Below are 11,991 nucleotides of genomic sequence, written 5' to 3' on the forward strand. Positions count from 1 at the left end.
TTCATTTTCTCTCTTTCACTCTAACCACTGCCTAGTTGCTAGGGCAAATTGGACCCTTATGAACACAGCAAGAGTTTAGTCAGCACTCATACCTCCAAAAATCCTTTCATCTGGTGCAAGTCTCACAGTTTCCACCACCAACTGATTTTCGAATCCTTTGTATCACAGACAGCACCATCCATGAATGTATTTTCTTAAAATGCCTTTATTGAGATATAGGCTCTTGACCCAGATAAAACACAACGTTTCAGACCTCCATAGGTCTTTTTTCAAGTCTTGGCTCAATAAAGGAGTTTTAAGAAAATACATTCATGGATGGTGCTGTCTGTGATACAAAGGACCCTAATGAACACACAGTTACTAATTCTGGAGAACTGCTGAATAAGCTAAAAGCTAAATATTCATAAAGCACAAAATATACAAATATAAGACCAGTTTAAATTGTCTCGGAATTTCTGGCAAAGGACAAAATGTGCCCACTGGTTTTCAAAAATACTGAGCTTTAACCTGTCATATCCAAAAATCCTGTGTCTACCCATCTGACCAATCGGACTGTACCATTCCATAGTATCAGACAACCTTAGCAGAACATGCTGGGTATAAGAGCACATACCTATCTGACCAATGCCATTGTAGCATTCTATAACACTGGAAAACGTTTCAGCAATGCAAACTGTTTCACAAGGCATTTCTGCAGTCTGCAATATTTCTCTACAGTTTAGTGTACCCCAATGTAACCATACCTTACTATAGTGATGGCTGCAGATATTTACTTCCCCTTACAACTGCACACTGATTCTTTAAACAGAATGATAGGTATGCACCTGTACATCACTCTTTTTAATTAACTTCAGATGAGTTTAAGTGATATTTTTTAAGTGAAGATAAAAGTTGTATTGTTGTAATTAAGTAAGATCAGATTCTTAGGTATTCCTCTTCCTTTTGACAATAGGTCCCCTCCATCATAGCATAATATTTGCCTTGATCTTTAGCATTTACTCTTTGAGCACACAATTGAGTTTTCTGTTTTTTTCTATCAATGGCTGCACTTATATTTCACACAATGCCTTGGTTTGTGTCTAAAGACAGCTTGACCTCGATTTCATTAGTTTCTTTTTTCATGTTGTTTATTTCTACAGAAGGTTGGACCTTAAATTCACAGAATTACTTGCTTCCATGATTTAATGAATATGATCTAACTGAGATTATATTGGCCTTATTTTGTGGAGCTGGCTGTTTAAACCATTGCCTAAAAAACGCCAGATTATAAAATAAAGCCTATCACAATCTGTAATAAAAATTTCACCTAATTTCTAAAGTTTATGGGAAGAGGAGTCCCAAACTAGTACCAAACTAACAGTCCTACAGTACACACCTAAATTTGAGGTGCAGACTAAGTTCCTTATCTATCTGTTGTGGATTATTGAACATGGGTTTAACTGGTGACTTTAGTTAACGCCATCAAATAAAGTGCAAAACTTTTGCAGAACTCACTGTATTTTTACAACAGTAAAGCTCTTCAACAGAACATCTCCAACACATTTATTTTCCCACATCTGTTGCCCATCATCATGCCTTCTTTAATTCCAAAAGAATTTTATGAGCATTCCTTGTGTCTGGTTTAATGTGTTTACTGAAATCTGCATTCTGATCAAATGGTTCCATTCAACAAAACTCAAGGAATCACTTTGTATAAAATAAGTGTGCCACTGCTAAAGTCAGCACTTTAAAGTTTCATAAGCACATACCTGCACAGAGCTACAGAAACTCAATTGTAAATGAAACATTTTTTTTACTGTTTACCTTTAATGACAAAATAATAAAATAAGTGTATGCTGAGCATAGAACGTTTACAGTGGCTTTAAAACTGTGAAATGTGTTTATAGGGATTTATCAGGTCTTTCAGAAATATTTTTTAATTTGAACAGTTGCTTTAAATGTAAAACTGCTGGCTGAAGGATGCTGGGTTAGTATATTTACTACCACTGGCATACAGCTGTTGTACATCATGTAACAAGCACACGCACTCTGAAAAAAGTGCTCCAGAGTTGACAAAATTAACTAAACTCTTTAATTGTTTTTATTTAATATGCAACATGACAGGTCACGTTTCTAAAGTGCTCTGGCACAGCACTGCTTACTTTATTTCTTCATAACTGCCCAGACTCAGCCAAATATGAATTCATTCGAAAGTATTATGAGACAAAACAGCACAAATCATGTCATAAAAAAGTTTGAAGTAGACAACAATATTAACAATTCAATTTTTTATATTTCCCATTGCATTGTGCTATGAAAAATATCTGTTATCCCAATTTGCCCAATATACAAATAAAATGTTACTTGGTGGAGACAGTTAAGTTGGTTGGGTAACTTTAGAAGGGAAAGATGCAGCTGCCTGTAATTTCTGTATCAATAGACAGCAGCTCACAAGCTTGACTTTTGGCAAACATGGGCATCTCTGCAATAATAAGAAGCCCACTAAACTGTAGTATTGCGGTAGAGTGCCTCCATTCCATGAAATTCTTTTAGTATGTGTTGTATTTAATAACTTCAAATTGTGTCCTAATACAGTCAATTCAAATTATTGAGATTATTTTTTGAATAATGACAAGGATCTAGATGAGGAGCGCCCTGCATGTTTGGTTTACCCATGAAATGCTATGGATCCTCTAGTACAAGAGTGTCGCACTTAGGGGCAGATTTATCAAGGGTTGAAGTGAATTCGAGGGAATTTTCAAAGTAAAAAAATTCGAAATTCTAAGTAATTTTTTGGATACTTTGACCAACGAATAGGATACTACGACTTCAAATTTACTTCAACTTCGATTCGAATTGTTTGACTACGATCGGAATACAATCGTATGATGTATCAAATCCTCCGACTTCGAATGTTGGAGGATTCTATTTGATGGTCGAATTTCGAAGTTGTTTAGTGTTCATGCAGATTGCATTGTTGCCCAGGGTCTAGCTGCACTCTGTGCTTGATAAAATAATGGTAGGGACATGCCTGTTTTCATTGCCTGCTGTAGGGCAGATGGTATGTACAGGACCCCATTGCAGCCTCTGTTTGCTGTCCCTCCCTTGCTCATCTGAATGACACACAAGTTAGAAGACAGGTAGGGTATGTGCTTCCCTCCTCCCAACTCCCATGAATATACAGTGCTGCCAAAGTCAGGCATTGCTGTATTCATGGGGGATTCTACCATGTTATGAAACAGAGTGCAATTTAAATGAAGTAGATGGCAGAGTCTAATTAAATGGCAGTACACTTTGCACTCTGCCTTCCAGTTTCAACTGAGTTCTTGTTATTGTTAATAGACTTTAAGGTACTGAATTGTTTAAGGAGTGCAAATGCATTTATTTAGCCAGTGTCTTCAATAAATGAGATACATGTGTGGCCCATATGGTAATAGCCCATCAAATCTAACAGCACTTGGTAATATGTTATGCAAATAAACATCGATTTGATTTCCAAGATACTACAGGGCTTCTGATTACAATACACTCAGTGGTTTAGTAATTAGGGAAGAGAAAAAAAAATTTAGTTGAAACCCCAGCGGCAGGAAAGGCAGGAGTTACAGAAAACAAAATCCACAACTCCACACTGTCAACAGGTGCAGGGGGAACATTGTGATTTTAAAACAGGGCATCTAATTACAATACATTCAGTGGTTTAGTTATTAGCAAACATGGAAAAAGATAAATGAAAGTGTAAAGGAGAGAGAGAGAAAAGAAGATTAAGAGCAAGGGAAAGAATGAAAAAAGAAACATAAAATAGGAAAAGTTGAGAAGGCAAAATTGAAGAGGCAGAGCAATTTAGATAAATTAAATGCAATCCAAGATGAGAAATTAGAATTAAAATTGAAGTGTGGTGAAAACAGGAAGAAGAAGAAATTAGGAATATTTTAAGGATCAGTAGACTGCAGCTGGCAGCGCACAAGCTAGAGTGAAGAAAAATTGAAGGGCAATAAACGGACAGGAGAGGAAGATGGTGTAAGGAGAGGAGAAATGTAGAGAAGGAGGAGTTACATATAAAAGTTACCAGAGCAGAGAAAGGGGAGGGAAACAAGGAATGAAGAGATATAGGAGAGGGAGGGAGTAAATAAGGCAGAAGAAGAGGGAAGATTGAATATAAGGAGGGAGAAAAGTCAGAAAGCAATGAGAGTTGAATGCTAAGATGAGATAAAAGGGGAAGAAAAAAGTTGACAGGTAAGAGGATGCTAAGGAGAGAATTAGAATATATTTTAGAAGTCTCTATGCTTCACATTTAGGGGCAAATTTACTAACTTGCACATTTTACTGAACGTTACCTCTTGCGCCAGACTTGCCTTCGCCACCTCAGACCAGACGAGCCTTGTGTAGTGTAATGTATTTGCTGCTACATATAAGTCCATTGTACTTTAACTTGGCACCTTATGCAAATTAGGCATCGCTAACGTAACTTCGCTTTGCTTGACGAAGTAGCGCTAGCTCAACTTCGCTACCTTTCGCCTCCCTGAGCACAACTTCGGATTTTAGTGAATTAGCGGCACCCTGGCGAAACTTTGCGTGGCGAAATGTGGCAAAGGCATCGCTAGTGCATTTTCGTCGCTTAGTGAATTTGCCCCTTAGACTGTAAATTCAATGGAGAAAGGACCTCCATCCTTTTGTCTCCTTGACACTACGCCCTTAATCTGTATTGTAACTGTACTTTATATTTATGCATATTGTATTTTTGTACTTATTTGTACTTGCAGGGTCGGCCCAAACCTGCTCCCCATGGGCATTGTAGATTGCGACCCTTGCACCCAACCGCTGCTCCCCAGAAGGTACACACAATTTCAACTAAACATAATCCTCCTATACAACCAATGCCTTGTACAAATATTGCTAGTACAGTATATACCAGATCACCCTTTTGTAGAACTCCTGCTAGATGGTACAGTATTTAAATTCCAGTTTTGAATGATTTGCCCCCTATGTGTAATATAAGGCACTAACGGGGGAATGTAATAAAAATCGCTAACGGAAAAACTATTCGCAATGCGAAAAGTTATGCCTTTGTGCGAACAAATTTTGCTTTGTGCGAATTTAATATAGCTTATGCGAGCCCGGAAACTGTTTAGCGACCACTTCCGACAGTGAAAGACAGTTTGCGAATTTTATAGTTTGCGCCAATGCGCAGTCAATGTAATAAAACTTCTTACTGAAAAAGGCGTTATGTTTGCTCCAAAAGATTACGACACCTTCAAGCACTTCTTATGAGTGCGCAATTAAAATTCGCAATGCGCAATTAAAATTCGCAATGCAATAACAGTTTAAGGAACAATATTACATTGCGAGATGTGGATTTTTAGTCTTATTGGTGAGAATTGTTTTGCTCTTTGCTACTTTTATTACATTCCCCTGTATGTTTGCCTGGGAGCAGTAACCCATGGCAACCAATACGATGATTGCAGTTAAACAGGTGACTAATAAATTCTACTTGCTGATTGGTTGCTATGGGTTACTGTCGCTGGGCAAACTTAGTGCCTTTTATTACATCACCCCATTAGGGCTGCAATTTTTCAGATACTAGCTGTCAAGGGATCAACTTTACAGGAAACTTTATATCCCAACTGAATGTACATATGTAAGTCACGTTTTGTAAAAAAAAAACCTCAAAGAAACCTATCATTTTATAATGTGTTCATTCTAAAATAAATAAAATTTCTACTTCTGTTGATGCAATAGCACTATTTACAAAGATACTGCTGTTTTGACAAATTTAAAAGCTCTCCTCTGCTGCCAACATTCATAGTCCAAAAGGCCAAAAGTTTTTTGGTCTGGTTTAAATCAAAGAAGTATTTAGTCGGATTATTCTGGTACCAAAACAAAAGTCTATTGTTGAGTTCTGGAAAAAACATCCATTAGCATAGTCTCTTGTATTCCAGTGTTATCTAAACATTATCATTTCTCTTTCTCTCAGACGACTATATAGCTAATAACAAACATTGATTATATAATTAATATTTTCCCTTAACTAGAATACACACTGGAATATGATGCAGTGTGTGACTGTGAGTAACATGCCTTGTCTGCACATATACATTTATGTATAGGAATTGCAATACTGCTTACGTCCAAGGCATAACAGCTAAAAAACTGTAGAAAGAGCATATATCCATGTACAACTGCATGGGTTATGCACCTGCAACTCATGTGTATAAACATAAATTAAAACAAGAAAAGTTCTGTGTAAACAACAAAATGATCAACACCTTAAGAAACCCACTTAGCCTTTCCAAAAAACCTGATGGATTTTTCAGAGCTTTGCCAATGAGACATTTATGCTCCCTGTGGCCCCTGATGATAATCCGGAACAAGAAAAAAGGGCAGAAATGTTACATAAACAATATTCCATTTCAAAACAAAACTCTAATGGCAATATTTCAGAATCATTCTAGGATCACTGCATTTTTGGATTGTGGGAATATTTCACCAGTTTCAGTTATCACCTTCCATTTTTAAGAATGAAGAATGCTGAACATTTTGTATTTTATGCAGTCTATTATTGGAATTCCACAGGATTTGAACCTGTTACGTAACAGTGAAGCCCTTTGAACATGCCCACTGCTATGCGATAAACCCTTTTAGCATTAATAATTTATGCAGTTCATTAGTAACTTATTTTATTTTGTAAAGAGCTGGTTTAATATCCTAGCTATGCATTCTTGAAGTCCACGAAAAATAGCCTTCCCCTTTAAAGTACTGATACACTATGTATAATTATAAAATGGTATTTTTTTTCTTTTACGATCAAATGAAAAGGTGCTTGAAATTCTTGGCATTCCTTTCTATTTAGCAGCATGTTTACTTTTAATCACTTGGTTATTAGGATTAGCACTAGTCATTGCTCCAAGCTCATTTAGTGAAAGCAAATTACCTCCTACAGACTCAAGCCTGCATTCTTTTGCAGGCAGAAATGACCTTAGTGACAAATCCATACCTTGATGGCTTTTATTATGTAATGTATAAATTAATCCTTCTGGAGTTTTAAACAGATTGACTTGCTACACTTTAGCGTCATATTGCAATTTACATGCGCCATAACCTTTTGCTTTCCATAGTTGAGACAGTCAGGTGTCAGTTGTTTGAATGAGTTTTAGGTTTACTTGTTTAAAGGAACAGTAACACCAAAAAATGTAAGTGTTTTAAAGTAATGAAAATATCATGTCGTGTTGCCCTGCACTGGTAAAACTGATGTGTTTGCTTCAGAAACACTACTATAGTTCATATAAACAAGCTGCTGTGGAGCAATGGCGGAAATTGAAAAATGGCTATATGGCACAGGTTAAATAGTGGATAACAGATAACACCATTAGACAGACAGAGCTTATTTGCTATCTGCTGTGTAACCTGAGCCTTTTCTCCTTTGAATGGTTGCCCCCATTGCTACACAGCAGCTTATTTATATAAACAATAGTAGTGTTTCTTAAGCAAACACAGCAGTTTTACCAGTGCAGGGCAACACTGCATTATATTTTCATTACTTTAAAACACTTATTTTTTTATGTTACTGTTGCTTTAACTGCATACACTGTGATTTAATCTGTGAATACAATGCAACAGTGTTACTAATGCAGTGGTCCCCAACATGTTGCACTGCAAACCCCTTGGATGTTGCTCCCAGTAGCCTCAAAGCAGGAGCTTATTTTTGAATTCCTTGGAGGCAAGTTTTGGTTGTATACTGCTGTGTGTACTGCCGAACAGACTCTCCTGTAGGCTGCCAGTTCATATAGGGGCTACCAAACAGCCAATCAAAGGTCTTATTTGACATCCCCGTTGACTTTCTCATGCTTGTGTTGCTCTCCAACTCTTTTTACATTTAAATGTGGCTCACGAGTAAAAAAGGATGGGGACCCCTGGTCTAATGGAAGGGGTAATTTAGAGATCCCAGCACTTTGTTGGTTTAAAGCAGGTTTTACAGAGAATGTTGGAACAATGAAAAGTGAAAAAATATGTTTTTGTGTCAACCCATACACTGTGAAGGGCTTAATCATATGAATGTTTTGTCTGCAATTGATTGTGTGCATGCCCATATGTCTAATTTATATTATGTATTTATTTGAATAGTTGTTGTTCTATAGTATCCCCAAAGCAGGAGGCTGTCAGAATGTGCTGGGGCCTTTTAGATGTTAACAGCTGGAGAACTGAAGTTGGAACGTTCCAAGCTATATGTAGTTACGCAAACTAATGGTGCAATCCAACAAATGAAATGCACACAATGAATATGTAAAGGTATGTCAAAGAATGGCCATTCAAACACTTATTCATAATATGTTGAACCATGTGTCCATGAACTCACATCTTTGTAATCCAGGGACAAACCATAGGAGCTTAGGTCAAATTATCATCATCTGCCTGCCAGGGAAGTGTTAGGTATACAAAGTTGTTATACTGATTTTGGAAATATTAATAGTGTAGTCATTGATAAGTTGCATGTTGATAATGGATAACTCATATCTGTAAACTAGTGAATATTTTAAAAAAATATTTAAAACTTAAAAGAAAGATGAAATCCAGGTTAAATGTATAAATATGTAAATAGTTTTATTAATTGATTAATTCCATAAATAAATTCTTGATTCACCGAATATAAAAATTAAAACTATTTACAATAATTCCAGTACTACATTTGTCACAAAAAGCTACATTTTTGATAAATAAAACACATTTAATTAGAGGAAAAAAAGACACAGCGGATTTCTGTTTGCTTAAGAATTGCTTGATTGTAATAGCTGCCACAGATGAACACTGAAGCGTGCTCCATCAGGAAGGAATGTAACGTTCAACTTGTTTTGGAACATGTTTACGGAGTTTCTGTCTTTCACTAAAGAGAATGTGGAAACCCCTTAACACTTTGTGTACAAGAAAAAAAGAAAAGACACCAACAGGCTGAGGGGTCCTTTCTAGCCTTCGAGGGAATGGTCACCAAAAAAAAAAAAAAAATACTAAGCAGAAAAACAGAAATTATTATTATGCTCCAAAAAAAGAAGCAATTAGTTAGCTCCATTATGAAGCATTAAAATATTTCAGTCTTTAGCAATAAAGTCCAGATGACGTATGCAAATTGGAAGTTCAAAGTACCTAAAATCGTCCATAGAAGGCACTCAAGTTTAAAGCAAGTAGCATTTAGTCTCTGAATTTGTGGATATCATTGAATAATCTGTAGTAAGGATAGGCTTCATTTGTATGTGGGCAGTTGTAGTTGCATCTACATGACTGGATCATCATGACATTTTTAGTAAAGGTCTCCCCATCCTCACAACGGAATCGGATTTTGACAGTCCTTGTCTGCTGTGGAGTGCAGCACCTCCCATCCACACATGATCCACAATATTTTGGACGATATTTCTTTACACTGGAACATCCGGCGTATGTGTATCTTACTGGAGCTTGAGATTTTTTTGTCTTGGTGCATTTCTTTCCCTTCTGGAAAAATGGTAAGAAATGTGTTTTAGTAATTGATCTCACAAAGTAAAAGAGAAAGAAAAAAAGAGTAAAGGAAAGAGACTTTAAATGTCTGACTGCCAAAATCAAACACATTTTACCTTTAAACTTGTATAGCTTGGCTGGCCACAAGGTCGGACTTCACAGATTCTGGTCTCCCTCACGAGTCTGCAGTTGCTGTTATCATTTGTGACTCTCGTAGAGATACCAGTTCCACAGGTCTTTGAGCACTGAGACCACGATGTGGTTTGAACAATGCACTTCGAGTTCTCCACAACATGACTTTGCGGGTCAGAGCCAAAAACTGCAAAGACAGACAATAAGGCAAAACTTAATAGGCATGTAAAGGCATTTGAACGTGTTTTAACTAGACATACTTATTATTGCCAGACAAACTGACCTTTAGAAAAGGCTACTAAAACTTTGCTTACAGCACAAATGGCAGAGACTTAAAGTAACTTACCAGGCAGCATTTTTAGTCCTCCTTTGATGACCGCAACAAATTCATTTTTCCTTGTAAGTTCTCCTTCATTAGTATCCATTCCAAATTCTTTGTTAAAGAAGTCATCCATCTCATCGACTGGATCTTTGGCTTCATCGCAGACCCACTCCTCACAGCACTGCCCTGGAACCTTCACCAGCCTTGGATTTGGGCAGCCCAAGTTAGGCAGGGATAGTTCTTGAGGACACAATGGAAGGCAACCAACAGCTCCATCTATGCATGTGCACTGATGCTTGCAGTTTGGCTGAAAACTTTCTCCATTCTGGTAGATTTTGGAATTGTACTCACAAGGTCTCCCTTCTGATTTTGCTGCAGAGAAGGAAAAAAAAAATAAATGTTGTAATTCATGTTTCCATTCAGGTGCATGCAGTAAAAGGGATTTGCTATAATGTTTCCTACAATCCCCCAGTGGCTATAAGATGGAAAAATAAATCAGTTAAGAATTACTTTTCCTTATGGTTTTTTCCTCAAACCCAGACATTCCAGACAGCTGAAATCATATGCCTTTCTGCCAAGCCTGCATCAACAACGTATAACCATACATGGATTCAGATGTACTGAACTCCTTGACTATTCCATGCACTAAGAATTTGATATGGCTCTAATCTAAAGGGAATGTGTAGTGCCGAACTGTAATCAGAGCAAGTGGCTCACAAACTACTTACCTCTACATATTCCCTTAATGGCTCTGGAACTGGCTCCAAAATTGCATTCAAGTCCCTTGGTGTGATCACAAGGATGAGTTTTGCTGCAATCTTCATTGAGCTGCTTAGCACAGATTTTGCAACATCCACAACCATCCAGAACCAGTCCAACTCCTGGGGCACATTTGGGTACTTCAACCGGACATTGGCACACTGCTGGGCACGATGACACAGCCTGCAAGAAATCCATAAACACATTAGCGACATTTCACACACATTTGACATATCTTGTTAGTTATATATAAGCAGCAAATCATTGCAGACTTAAAGCTAACTATTAGTAACTTAGTTGAGATGCTGTTATTACATTAGGGCAAACGGTTTACCCAAAAATCTAATAAAGCAGCGTATAACTACTGTGGCATCAACACTTATACAAATGCACCCATTCCACGTGGTAGCCCATTGTGGTAGCCAATTCCACTTACCAAGTCAATGAATCCAGAAAGAAGGGCAATAGCAAGGACGGGGTTAAGTGCTAGGAAGCTCATTTTCCCTGTGGTGTGATCAGCAAAACTGGCAAAAATACTGAAGAGAGGCTGTTCCTTTAAACTGGGCAGATGCCTTCTCTGCGTCCCTGTAGGGTGACCTTAATGTCTCTGCTGAGGATCTAGGGAAACTCGTGTCTGCTGGAGAGCCGGAGGGAGTCTGTGTCCCTGTGTCTATCTGAAAGGGCTTGTGTCTTCGTGCTTCTTGCCCTGTAGCCCGTGCTGAAGAGTCTGAGCAATCTGATCAGCTCTGGGCGCCCGTGCTCCTTATATAGGCGGCCGCCGTGCGTGACGTAAGCGCTGCCAGCATTCAGAAAACATCTCAGGAATGCGCCTGGGCTCGAATGGCGTCCAAGAACCTCCCCGTCTAATGGGAGCTCTCTGTCTCACAAGGAGGGGTGCAAAAAGCACTCCAGTCTTTGCGCTCAAAGACCGTTTTCTTCAAGTTAAAAAAAAAAAAAAAGTCTAAAAAGCCTCCGTGTGTTTTTCAGAAATTGTATAAACAATTTATGGGTTTCCTTTTTTTTTTTTTTTGGCTGGTGGGGTGTGTGGAATTTATTGGCTCACTTTTGGGCTGGGCCTTAGAGCAAAGTTAGTCTAAAGTGAAAATATGCCTCCTCGTCAACTAGAATGTTCTACATAGGGCTGTTTACCAGACACAATGTCTAAACTGTTTAACCCCTTCACGGAAAGACTGAATGTTGCTGAACGTTCACTCCCAGCATCCACTGCTGTGGCTCCTTCTGTAAATGGATGCTGGGATTTGTAGTTTCACTCAACAGGGAGTCCCACATCTGGCAGTTTCCGGGGAACTGAATGGTGC

At 38.0% G+C, this 11,991-nt stretch overlaps 1 protein-coding gene across 1 annotated transcript; it reads right to left on the minus strand.

The window, feature by feature from the left end:
- Positions 1-8,548: 8,548 nt before the first annotated feature.
- Positions 8,549-11,410, minus strand: ccn1.S (cellular communication network factor 1 S homeolog). Its single transcript, NM_001086439.1, is given in 5 exon segments — positions 8,549-9,456; positions 9,576-9,778; positions 9,938-10,285; positions 10,642-10,855; positions 11,109-11,410. Coding segments are annotated over 5 exon segments (1,128 nt in total). The 5' UTR covers positions 11,172-11,410; the 3' UTR covers positions 8,549-9,156.
- Positions 11,411-11,991: the final 581 nt, after the last annotated feature.

Source organism: Xenopus laevis, chromosome 4S (assembly GCF_017654675.1).
Source record: "Xenopus laevis strain J_2021 chromosome 4S, Xenopus_laevis_v10.1, whole genome shotgun sequence".
NCBI lineage: Eukaryota > Metazoa > Chordata > Amphibia > Anura > Pipidae > Xenopus > Xenopus laevis.